Source organism: Lepisosteus oculatus, chromosome 1, assembly GCF_040954835.1.
Source record: "Lepisosteus oculatus isolate fLepOcu1 chromosome 1, fLepOcu1.hap2, whole genome shotgun sequence".
Classification (NCBI taxonomy): Eukaryota; Metazoa; Chordata; class Actinopteri; order Semionotiformes; family Lepisosteidae; genus Lepisosteus; species Lepisosteus oculatus.
The window spans coordinates 34,399,686-34,412,852 of NC_090696.1; the positions used below are offsets into that span (position 1 = coordinate 34,399,686).

The 13,167-nt window shown below is 41.4% G+C and overlaps 1 protein-coding gene across 4 annotated transcripts in view; it reads left to right on the forward strand.

Moving 5' to 3' along the window:
• Window positions 1-13,167, forward strand: part of LOC102685042 (protein FAM53A) — a 44,909-nt gene that overhangs the window by 11,741 nt on the left and 20,001 nt on the right. For all 4 annotated transcript variants that reach the window (XM_015344964.2, XM_015344966.2, XM_015344965.2 and 1 more), the window contains exons 3-4: window positions 5,385-5,439; window positions 6,263-7,200. In XM_015344964.2, the coding sequence (XP_015200450.1) occupies window positions 5,385-5,439; window positions 6,263-7,200 (993 nt within the window). The remainder of the gene's footprint in view (window positions 1-5,384; window positions 5,440-6,262; window positions 7,201-13,167) is intronic.

The window sequence follows — 13,167 nt, forward strand, 5'->3', positions numbered from 1 at the left end:
TGTCAGACTGTTCATTCGAGTCCTTTTTGCTTCGAGTTTCATTTATTAACATCTCCCCCACCCCACCCCCCAGGGCAATAAAAGTGGGCAAACCTGCTACCCTTCTTTAGGAAAAGAGGACCAGAGGACCCCGAATGGGCTGGGGGGAGTGGGGGAGGAAGGGGTATGGAATGTTTTTGTCGGGGGGGCTGTGGAATGCTGTAGCAGGGTGCTCCAGCTGTGGCCTTAAGAGTTTTGACAAGTTTCCACGACATTAACTGTGAAATGAAAGGCGCTCCCAACAACATTGCACAGACAAGGGGAACAATGAATCACAAACATGGGTTAAAGGGGTAGAAAAGCCAAAGAATTGCAATAAATATTGCAATCGAGGATAAAATCAGTTCTTTTTGTACTACTGCAGGAAAAACATAAACCTCTAGACAGCGAAAGGGAAATAGCGGATATGTTTTTCACTTAGGAAGACATGTTGGTCTCAGGCAGTGGAAAGGCAAAATTTTTTATCAAATATTATAGAATGGGCAGATGTTTCTTCAGGACCCAGTGGAAATTAGATGTTGTACATTACAGATACACCTTTTCCAACGGTTGCCAAGGAGTCAATAGTGTGTACGGGCTGGGGAAGTTCTAATGTAGTACCTGTCCATAAGAAGGCATATTAAACTGAGCCAACTGTACACCAGCAATTATGGGCCAATATAGACCCAATTTTTACAAATTCTTGGTTCTATGATTTAATTTTATGATTTAATCTAATTGGGAAAAAAACGAGCAGTAAGGATTTCATCTCCGTGCCAGTGCTGGAACATGAATCAGCCTGAGCTCAAAACAAGCTAGAGTCAAAACATTGTAAATTGCACAAGAATGCCAAGACTGATTTCAGAGTTACTTGGTGAAGTAGAGGAATAAAGGGTTGTTTACGAGATTTTCTGCTTGCAGCTGGTAACCACATCAGGTATATACTGTAGGAAAGATCCCCCACCTCAGTGAAGGACATTTTAAATGGTGAAATAACCCTACAATTAGGATCTTTTGTTAGTCTCAAGTGTAGTTGAGGGGAAATTGTGGTACCTTAACTTGATGATAGAATTTAATAAGAGTTTATTTTTTTCAGCGGTTCTTGCCATGATACAAGAGTATAATTGGTTTAATTGTGATAAGTATTGCTAATTAACTGTATTGGTGTGTAAATGTTGGCTTTACTGTACCTGAGGACTTGGTATATGCAAGACGTTTGTCCTTTAATAATAATAATAATAATAATAATAATTGCTTACACTTATATAGCACTTTTCTGGACACTCCACTCAAAGCGCTTCACAGGTAATGGGGACTCCCCTCCACCACCACCAATGTGCAGCGCCAGAACGCTCACCACACATCAGCTATCAGTGGGGAGGACAGCAGAGTAATGTAGCCAATTCATAGATGGGGATTATTAGGAGGCCATGATTGGTAAGGGCCAATGGGCCAGGACACCGGGGTTACACCCCTACTCTTTTCGAGAAACGCCCTGGGATTTTTAATGACCACAGAGAGTCAGGACCTCGGTTTTACGTCTCATCAATCAATGAATGTGGTTGCTAAATGATGCCTTTTGTTAACTTGTGGAAGTTTCACCTAAATACAGTACTGTAGAACAAGATATTCTTAAAACGTGTATAAAACACGAAATAAAAGTATTACTCTGTTTCATAACTGGACTGCGATGCTAGAAGTTTTTTTCTTGTTAGAAGTCATTGAACTTGACTCCCTTCTAACAGATTTATTTTGTGACATTTATTAGTGTTGTATTTGGACTGCTGTTACCATTTACACCTTTGAAACTCACTAATCTTCTTACATACAAGAGTAAGGTTTGTAAAAAGTGCAGTGCAGCATCAGCAAGTCCATTAATTGGCAGGAACCAATGTAAAGTGTTTTTCACCGATATCCAAAGACATTTCCCTGTTCTCTGCTCTCTGCTTGCCTTTGGAACGGCTGTTGTCATTTACAAGACAGAAGCAAGCAATTTCCAAAGCATGAGGATACTTTGGGTCTGTCAGTGTTATCCGTGTGATAATTGTGCAGCAGTTTGTTTTGATGTCTAGTGCTGAAAACAATGTAAATTTTACAATTGAGCTCCGTGTCGGAGTACCACAATCAGGGGAATGAGGAGGGGGAATGTAAAACAACGTGGAGTTTTGTGCATCAGTGAAAATGTAAGTGTAAATGACATACAACGTCACTTGTATGTGACATTGATCATGAAGGTCTCCTATACATCTCTTCCAGCCATGGTGGATGTATCATTTAAGAGCTCTCTCAGATGAGGACAGGCTGCTGAAAGGGAGATACAGGAATTGTGAAAAGGACGCGATAGGAGAAAGGTTATTGCACCAAACCGTTCCAATGCTCAACTCCAGCTAGATTTTATAAAACACAGTGCTGTGGAAACGTCAACCCCAAACCCTAGTAGGGATCAACAGAGCAAGTCATACCGATTCCCTGTGTCTTATTCGAGCTCCAGTTAGGTCAGTGAAGTGCCCATGCCGTCCTGCAAGGATTGAACACAGGACATAGGAAAGTGTTTTCACTGCTGTCACGGATAATGTTTCATTTACATTTAAATCCTGATTAAATTATATGAATCTGCTCACGTGGCCTACGTGCTACATCTTATCAAGCCTGCTCATTTTACAAAGCTGTGGCTAAACAGTACGTTTCAGTATTTCATGGCGCTGAGCTGTAAGGCCTGGGTTTGTGTTTTGCGTGGGCACAGAAAGCCAGAACTGTGTGAATTCCGATGCCTTGCTTAGAGGAGCAGGTGTAATGAGAGAAAGCAGAGGTGGCAGAGAGGAGGTCAGTGTCAGCATCACTGTCCGCCTCCCCCCTCAGCAGCAGGACACCACAGGTGATGACTTTTACTAAGCGACGCATGTGGTTTCATGTACCTGCAGCCTCACAGAGGCAATCCGGTTGAGGATATTTATTCACGTCTAGTGGTGTCTCAAGGTCACTGTATATCCATTTTCTCAAAACCTAATGTACACTAATGTATTCTTTCATAATTATGATTGATACAGAAGAACCCCCAAACTCTGCAGGAGATTGGTATATTGTTGCTCTTCACAGTAGTTAGTGCTTTTGGGTTGAACGTGGTGCGCAAAATAATTTATTCTCTGCAATCATTTCCAAATGCACTTTGGTTGCTTTTTTTAAACCTATTCTTTCAAGATGCGTAGTTTCTTTCGTGGAAACTGAAAATACTTCCTTGGTTAGACCTCAGATTGACTGAATAAAGCTTGAGAAGTGTCGTACAGATGGGACTTCTGTTTTGAAATGCAAAAGGGGAACAGTTTTTAGTATGGTTGGTCAGTGCTGGTTTCTACCCATGTGTGCTTGGCTGGAAGGCTGTATAAATGACTTCTGGTTACAGAAAAGGAGCTCCTTCAAATTAGTCATGCGGTCAATCAGTTGTAAGTTTTGTATTTTATGAGCCTCTTGTGAATTGTTCCTGTTTCAGCTCTTGAGTAGACGTTTTTAATTCTGCTTGATTGTGCATTTTATCTACTGAGACCAACTTAGTATTGAGCAGAATTAAAAGGTGGAAGTCCTGAACAGCTAATCTGCTAAATTTAATGTCACTCATAAACTAGGGCATGCTTACATTTTCGGTGTAAGTAAATTGTGTCCTTACGCCGTATTTTCTAAAAAGTTTCTGCTGAGGGGTGCAGTCTCCTTTAACTTTGCCATGCAGTGAACCTTTAAATTAAGTAGTGCAAGTGAACCTTCATTTGCTGGCATCCCCTTCAGCTGTTGTGAAACTCTGAAATCCCGTTGCTTTGTCTCCATGTTGCCCTTTTCCTGTGAACCAGAACAAATCTTTTGGGTTGTCTGTGGTTCTGTTCCTCGTGTTAAGTCCCACACACACGTGATACTGGGATTCCGGCTATGCACCCTGTCAGCTGCCTTCCGCGGCGAACTACAGAGTTCAAGGTTTTGTATCCAGCATCTGCTGGCTGCATTGCTAACCTAAATACTCATTTGATTAAGGATGTTTACACAGAACTGCACCCAGATATCCGTGGAGAGGAAACCTCTGAACAATACTATCTCTTGGCTTGCACGTTAAAAAATGTTTCCAAAATCATTGTTGACATGATCTCAGGTTTTTAGCAGATGATTGGGGGGAAAACCTCTTCTTAGTTATTACATTTTAGATGTAATAAAAATAAATAAAATAATAGTAATAAATAAAAATTAAATAGATGGTGTTTGATATCTTTTCTGATTGTATAGGAAACATGATTAATGTTGAAATGGGAGGCATAGGCATATAGGCCTAATTTTGTTACCCTGAATTAGAACAACTCCAATTCCATGTTGATTCTGCAGCTGTTTTTTAGGACTCTAGCACTTCTAGGGGTATTAAAGTCTAATTTTTTAGAGGGTAAAGACACTTTGGCCCAAGTAACTCATTGGTTGCTAGTATTTCTTCTGAGGATCTCATTAAGCCTTTTCTTGAACATCAGCTTTAACAACCTGGAAAGGTAGCTTGTTCCATATTATTAATGCCTGCAGTACATCTGCACCTTAATGTGTCATAGGCTTCACATTTCTTGTAATTTTTTTAATTTAGCAGAATTTTTTTTTTACATTCCAAATTGGAACTGGGGAGGTTTCCGAATTTTTACCTCAGGCTATGAATGCTAGCATCTTTTAATTTTGGTATCCCTTGGCAAATGTCTTGCTTTAAACCAACTTTGAGAATTCATTTTGTAGCCTGGAGAATGTGTTTAATTTGAATGCTCTTATGTTACCCAGAAGTTTCAGTTTTTGCACTTAATAGTAGTCAGTGATTTGCAGAACAGCTGTCTTTAGTTTAAAGAGACTGAAGTTTTGAGTTTCACAACTTGTGAAAAGGCACATTTTTGGGGTCCTGATTTCATTTGGTTGGTTGTGTGTAATTTGAATAAGGGGTGCTATACTAGATTCTAAGAAAACATGTTATATGAGTTAGAAGTAGAAGTCTTTACAGTGATAAAATTGTGCCACCCACAAACTTGTGTGTTATATAGGAAAATCTGAAAGCATTTGGATATGTTCACACATCACACATTAAAGGTTTTATAAATCATTTATTTAGGATATTGCTGAGTTTGTGTAATATTTGTTGACCTTAAACACAGCTATGGAAGTTCTCTTAATTGCATACCTGTCATGAATGGGTTTCACACTCCTTGAGTTTTTATTTTGCAACGTGGATGTAGAAGCTTAATTTCGGACTCGGAATCCACACTTTCCTGTGCACAGCTTGAAGATTGCACAGTGAGCTGGAGTGCAGTTCTCTTCCCAGTAAGCTTTCATGTCACGCTGAAACTTTTCTCCTTGGTTAATTTCAGCACTCCTCTGAAAAGCTGAACCAAAGTGGCAGCCTGTTTCCTTACGAAATCCATGGTAAGTTTGAGATGTGCACTGTCAAGCTGACTAGTAAGGGAAAGGGTGTGTTGTCTAGTGAGTGATGTCTTCCAGGCGATTTGGGAAGAATGTTCTTTTGGCCATCTGTTCTTGCATGTAAAGCATTAACTGATTATAATTTTGCCTTGATGTCATGCATTTTCTTTCATGCTTTTTTCCATATTGGGGTTTGGAGTACACAATTTACAGGCTGTAAATATGGAACGATTTAGATTCAGGCTTATTTTATAACATTTGTGTACATTTTGAAAATGAATAGTGTTCCTTGGGTATTTGAATTTTATGCATTTTCTTAACCTTTGTTCTTTCAAGCAGTAGGTTTGATCTTTTTTTTTCTTCCTCATCTGTTTTAGCAATAAAGGTTTTTTAAAACTATTTTCTCAAATTAGGTGATTTTCTAAATGGAGTTTATGGGGCCCCTGTATCCTTACCCTGTTACTTTGAATTTTTGTAAAACAAAAGCACAGCCAATTCGCCCTATTTTTAGCTCATCCGTTCCTTATTTTTTAGGATCTTGCCTAAAAGTACCTGTTAATGTGTAAGGTTGGGGTAATTAAGGTAGGAAAAAAGGTTTTACCAGGTTGCCTTTGAATGTTTTCGATAAGGATTTGCTTTCATTGTTCTGCCGGGCTGAAGAGGCACGTAAAAGTCCTTGACTAGATAAAGACCATGCTGTGAAGCCAAGCATTTTAATCAACTGGAATAAAATATTACCAATGACGTAATTTCTTTGTCAGTTCTGAATATGGAACAGTCAGCAGTTGAAGCTAACGCCCGTTTTCTTTCTTTCCTTCTTTGACAGAAGAGAGCCCATGGAGAGTGATAAGCAGGGCCTGCCCTATCCGAACAGAAGCGACCAAGAATGCACCTTTCTATTTCCCTTTGTGCCCCTTCAGCCGCGGTGCCCCTGACAGTGTTGGACTGCAGTGGCAGCGGGACGTCACAGGCCTGCGAACCAGCGGCAGCTCCTCGGGGGGCAGCAGGCCCGGCAGCGGCTGTGGCATCAGCCCCTCCGTGCTGCCAGGCTGGATCAGCGAACTGAACCTGAACGAGAACTGTGGGCCGCCGCTGGCGCCGCCCACCAAGCGCCACTGTCGCTCCCTGTCCGAGCCGGATGAGCTGGCCCGCTGCAGATCGCCGTGGAAGCCGGGCAGCGGCTCCAAAGTTTGGACTCCCGTCTCCAAGAGGCGCTGCAACAGCGGGGGCAGCGCCACCCTGCAGCGCTGCAACAGCCACGGCGGCGCCACCCTGCCGCGCAGCCCCAGCGTCAGCCTGCCCCAGCCTTCCTTGTCCACTTCGTCCTCCTCCTCCTCCTCCGCTGGCGGCAGCAGCAAGCAGCACGTCCTGTCCCTGAACAACAGCGCCTTCAGCGTCGCCAGCAGCGGCAGCTTCAGCACCTCGCCCGTGCCCCGGCCCTCCTCCGCCAGCAGCGGCTTTGTGGACAGCAGCGAGGGCAGCACGGCCTCCTCGGGCGTCCCCTGGCACTCGGGCGGGCCTTACGACTACCACCCGCGGCGGCGCCTCTCGCTCTCTCAGGAGCACATCACCGACGCCGGGACCCTCCTGCCTTCGGCCAGCAGCACGCCCACCTCCACCCCGGAGCTGAGCCGCCGGCAGGGCCTCCTGCGCTGCCGCTCCCAGCCCTGCGTGCTGCACGAGCGGAAGAGCGGTCTGAAGCGCCGGCGCGAGGAGGACGTGCGATGGAGCCGGCCCTCGCTGGATTTCCTCAAGATGACTCGGGTAAGGTCAGGGGCGGGCGTTTGCAGTGGGGGTTGAGCGGTTATCCAAGATGTCAACATACCCATAACATTTAAGCATACATGCCCTCCCTTAAGCCAAATGGCTTTCCGTTCGTTTTTTGACTACCAAGAGCAGTAAGGAATAATTTTTACCTCAAAATAAAAAAATTCTAAAAACGACAGTTTCATGTCAGAAGTACCAAAACTAAACTGCTTTGAAGCGGGCTTCTGCAAGAGATGCTCAATCTGTATTATATAATGCAAGGTTTTGTGGACAAACTAGAGCAAAAAAAAATAATAATCCTATGAAAATAGAATACAGATTCTGTTCTGACATGTTCAGGTTTAAAAAAAAAACGTTTCTGTAAAAAACAAATAGCAAATTACTTTGCTGTTATTTAAAAGCTGGAAGTCCCAAAGACTCCCATGAAGACAAATGACTTCATGTTTTAGAAATTGTCATACACAATGGTAGATTGCATGATTTACTAGCAAAAAGATCATTTTCGTTTTGTGGTTTAACAAGTTTTTGGTTGTAAACTGTATAAGTTGACATACTATATATCACTGGCAGGCTGGGGTTTGCATTAGAACAGTTTTAAATCCAGCTTAGTTTATAAAAGCTTATACTATTCGTCTGTGCAGTTTCTGTCAATAGTGATTAGAATAAAATTTTGATGGATCAGTGGTTTGACCTCATCCTTAAATCAGCGGAGGTGCATTCATTGTCTGTTAACCTTTTGTAAAAGATATTGCCTGTTAACTTTGTCTTAATCTTACCATATTTAAGTGAACTAATTTTACATTGGCTACTTCTTTTCAATATCCTTTTTGCCTGAATTGTTCAGTAAAGAAGTTATGAATATTTTGCACCAAATTATTGAATTGCTTTGTTTAAAATGCAGGATGCTGATATTATGGGCTGTAATTGCCTATGAAAACTTGTAGAGTTTATTAGTGGTATGTAAACATCCATTGCACTTATTCTGTGGTTACGGAAGGCATTTTGGCTGCATGTTTCACAAGAAATGCATTAACAAATTGCCTGTGCTTTCCTCTCGTTAAGACATGCTGTGCAGGGAAGGAAGAGGTGCACTATTCTTATTGTCAGGAGGAATCAAAGAATGACTGTGGGAATGTAGCTTTGTTTCTGAAAAGTTTTACTGTGCTGTTTGCCTTCAAGAGCTTGACTTAGAAGAGGGAGAGACTGTGGAGAAGGGGGAATCCCTTGATCTGGTCTTGTGTGCCTTTCTCCCCCAAGCTTGTAGAAAAACTTTTAACCATGAGTACATTCCTTCATAGACTGCTAAGGACGTATGCAGAGACTTTAAATCAAGGCTGCTATAATTGTAGCATTGCTTATGGACCTACCGTTTTCTGTCACTTTGTCACTGTTGGTACTTGGCATTAGCTGCAATCCACATGCTTATCAAGGAAGGTGATGTATGTATTGGAGGTGCTGTTCTGTAGTATTTGTTAATGTTGAATGTAAGGATTTTTCATTTTTTTGGGGGGTGAGTATTGTACTGCTGGTAGAACCATAATGAATTATTTGTAGTTAGCATTATAGCCCATAATTGCATGCCTGAAACCTTTTTCTAAAAGTGAGGTAAATGGTGTTAGTTACTTTTTAATAGCAGACAAACACTGGTTTCATGAGTCAGTAAGTACCCGAGTGTTTCAACTAGTAGCACCACCTTTCAGAAATGAAGTTTTCAATTTCCTGTTGCGTTTTCAAATTTGTCTCCATAGATGGAAACAAGGCAGAGATGTTAACTGTGCTCATGGGAGTTTCTGCTAGACTGCCTTTACTCTGTAGCTTGCCTTAAGTCAGGGTCCTATTGATATTTGTCATGACAAGTAATTTCTTTTTAATGTTTTTAGAATGTTGCTTACTAGAGAGTTTGTGCACTTTAATATTTTACATCCAATTTATAAGACTCCCAGCAGGTTTTTTTCAGCTTATAACATGCAGTGCCTTCTTCATGTCAACCAGTAGCTGTTTTATTACATAATTATCGCTCCAGTTAAAATGGTTTGGAGCGTATATAAAAACGGCTAATTAAATTCATCCTGGTGCAAGTACATGCATTAACAAATTGCCTGTGCTTTCCTCTCGTTAAGACATGCTGTGCAGGGAAGGAAGAGGTGCACTAATTGCACTGTCCTTCATGCAGTGTCAGTGCAGTGAAAATACCAGGCCAAAAATAGCAGGAGCGCTGTTACTTGAAAGACTGAAGGGCTTTTTCTGCTAATAAAACTGCAGTGGCAACCATTTACTCTTCAGACCTGTGCCCGAGGATAAATTCCACAATGAGCTTGCTTTGAGGTCTCCACCTGCTTATCACATTTGTGGATTTATTCCATCAAGTAGGAAAGAACTGTAGGGTCCTTCAGCTGTGTCCGGAAAGGTGACATTCTAAATGGTGTGAACATTGTAAATGAAGTACAATATCAACAGTAAACTGCTATTTTTCTTCCCCTTTTCATTTTTGGAGGGCACTTTCATTAGTTTTTCAGTGGGTTGGGTGCCTGCAGGTTATCAGCATGTGTCGACTTAAGTCTCTTCAATTGTGGATCCAAGTACCAATTATGCTGATACTTGGAAATCCGAGTTTGGTATGCAAGAAGGATTGAAAGTGTGCACATTCTCCTTTACTCTTTTAAAGATGCAGTGATTGTTAGGTATTTGTGCTAGTTCCCCATTAATCCCTTAATAAATGCTTCCTTGTGTAGAAAGTGTTTCTGGGAAAAGGGTATTAGAATATAGGGTTTTAAAATGTTTCACTAAAGGCAATTTTGGAGGTGCGGGGAGGTTTATTGCAGTGCATGTTTTTGTGCCAAATCATTTTGATCACAGCAAAATTGACAGCGATAAACGCAGCCTCCTGTGTTGAGTGGTGGTTTGTACTGTGGTGTGATATGCTGTCGCCAAAGTGAGGGGAAGATTGCGAGCTCCGTCTGCGTATGGCGTGATGGCCAGTGCTACTGCTTGAACTCCGTTTGCAGGTTTTTTTTTTCTTGTGTGGTTTAAGTTCTGCACTGAGCCGTTCCGAGCTCCATTACTCGTCATCGTAAGATGGTTGCGTTTGCCCTCGGTTCTGTGTCATTCACCCCCCCCACCACAAGAAAGTCATCTTTTTTAACCTTTAATAAGCTGCAGGCAGATTAAATTTCGGCCCTGTTCTGCTGGGGTGGTGAGCGCCCGCTCTGGAGAAACCCACCACAATTCTGTAATCACAGCTTGAGTTGCACTAATTTTCGAGAACAGCTGGTCGACCCCTTTTGAAATCTATATTTCCCACTGGGCTTTTACCCATTATCTGCCACGCCGTGCTTGGTGTCCGATTCGCATTGCTAGCAATTCAGATTCCATCTTTCCTGGTTGTGTGTCTGCCTTTTTTTTTTTAATCAGAGGACATGGAATCACCTTGTGTGGTTCAGTGGGAGGATCTCTTCCTTTGTCTTCTCAGTGGAAGGGGTTCAGAAATGATGCTTCGCATTTTCCTTCAGCATTGGTTTTAAGATGTTTCAGCTTTTGCAGTAACTCATCAAGGCTGTGACAGCGCGCCCTGTTGTGCCCATGGAAACATCCCAAAATATTTAACTGTAGAGTACCCGAGCATCTGATAAAAATGCTTAGAGAAAGTATTGGGCAATTTGAAAAAATCAGCAAAACCTCTTCATTTTAAATTGTTGGACTTTCTGTGAAGCAAGATTAGGTTGACTACGAAATAGTTGGTCCTGTAGTTGCACTGTATAAGCAGTTGCCATAAAATGTGGATAGCTTAATATAAGGGAGATAGTCAAAAGCTACATGTTTTAAATCCCTTTTTTTGTAGGGAGTCACAGGGTACCACAGAAGAAGCCTTGATTTAGGCTTCCTTTTTCACTTTTCACAAGTATTTTCAGTTTTTAGCTTTGGACCCCATCTGTCCCAAGGGGGAATCATAGAGGTCTGTTTTGGAAACCCCTGTCAATGTTTATCTAGAGTGGTATGCATGTACAGTGCACACCTAGTAGGTGGTCTGAGGGAACTACTTTTTTATGCACTTGTCCACACAGAGATGGTATGCATTATGGCATGAGCTATGAGGAATTTAGATATAAGCAAGATTTTGTATGTTGACCTGATTTCAGACAACTTCAGTGTCTATAAAAAGAAGCACACTGCATCTTATGCTAGGGTGAACTATCTGAAGTCTATGGAATGTAATTGAGCTGCCTCTTTTATTTGCAGTTCTACTGAATAATTTACAGCAAGAAAGGCTTTTAATAGTTTCTAGAAGTCTATCACTAGATTTTGGCAAAAGCAGAGCAGTCACTTCAGTGAGGCAGTTTGATTTAATTAATTATGGAGGAGGGTGAGCCTTTCAGCTGGTTATGCATTTACAGTCTGTGCTGACAGTTGCATGCAGATTGTACTGTAGTGAAGGTGTTTTGCCTGACAATTTACAAGCCCTTGACCACGAAATGTGTTCAGGCTTTTGCAAGCTTTTTCCCTTTGTGTGAGAATTATTGGGCAATGAGGTTGGAGAAACTAAATCTGAAGTTTGCATGCAGCAATAGATAAGAGAACCATTGGCAGGCCTAGAAGTTAATTTTGTCGAACGCTATTGTCTTCAAGGCTTTTTGAAAAGGTCTGCGTTTTAAGAATCAAATTGACAGTATGGAAAATACATTTTAGAATACAAAAAACTTTTCCGTATTAAATTAGGAAACTGGCTCGAAAGGTTTCAAACAGCTTTTGAAGACCAGTTCAGAAGCTCGTTCGGTTTTGGGTAGCATTCCAAAACTTTTGAGTTTTCAGGGTAGGAAGCTTTAGTGCTTTGTAGATGAGGAGATTTTGAAGCATTTTGATATGACACTGGGATTCAATACAGGGAGGCTAGAGAAGAAGGATTAATGTGACTTAGGTTTGGTCATGTTGATCAATCTTGTAGTGCCAGCAAGCAGTCCATTAAAGGCATGATGTGTTTTTCCTTATCTGACTGAAACAATAGGTTGTCCACATATTGTTTACCTCCATAGGCAATATTACACAAGTACGTTTACCTTTGTAATATTTTTGCCAGAAGCCTAAAATGCTAAGATTATTCACCAGGGTAGTTGACCTGAACTCCACACCACCAATGCCCAAGCTCAAGGTATTGTGCAGATTGTGGTGGTGACACACATTCATTACTACTGTCTTACATTGAGCTATATGCCTACTTTTATCTTAAGCAGTTAAAAGCATTTTAGATATTCATTTGAGAAACCACTGTTGGAGGCAAGGTTTCTCAAAGGGGGAGGATGGTGTCTGGGTGGGTGCTTGCTAAGGTGCTTTTTAAGATTACATTTTTGCAGGGGGAGCTTTGTCTCCTCCAAAGGTCAGCGTAAACCGGGGATTTTTTTTTGACATCTTAGACCTATTATGTAGCAAAGGCATCCTTACGACTCGTAGAAGATAACCAGTGTTTAGTTTCGATTCTAGTAACTTTGGCAACGTGCACTGGTTTATGGTCTGGACGACCTAGTCACTTGTTTTTGCTTTATTGCTTTTCTCTTTCTCGGCTTTCAGCAGAGGACAAAGAAGCCAGTTTCCTGTGAAAGGTGTTGACCGCCGTTGAATAAGCAGTACACTATGATTTCTAAAGACACATTTCTGTGGTACCTAAGGACATTTTATGGGTAGAGTTAAACTGCAAGTACATTGCTTCCAAATAGTTTGATGCAACATTACACAAGTAGTATTTAAGTATTTTCTTTTGGCCTTGGAGCTAAAAAAGCCTTCAGTAGTAGTCATCCATTCATCCATTGTGAATAGCACAAGTGTAAAACTTTAACTGGAATTCCAAGTAAGGGCATCCATCTAGATGGGCAGCATATAGACATAAATGCACAAGAATGTTTGCTAAGAAGTCTTACTAATTATGTGTTGTATTACATAATTTTTTATTTTTTGTTTTGTCCTTGTGGTCTTCCA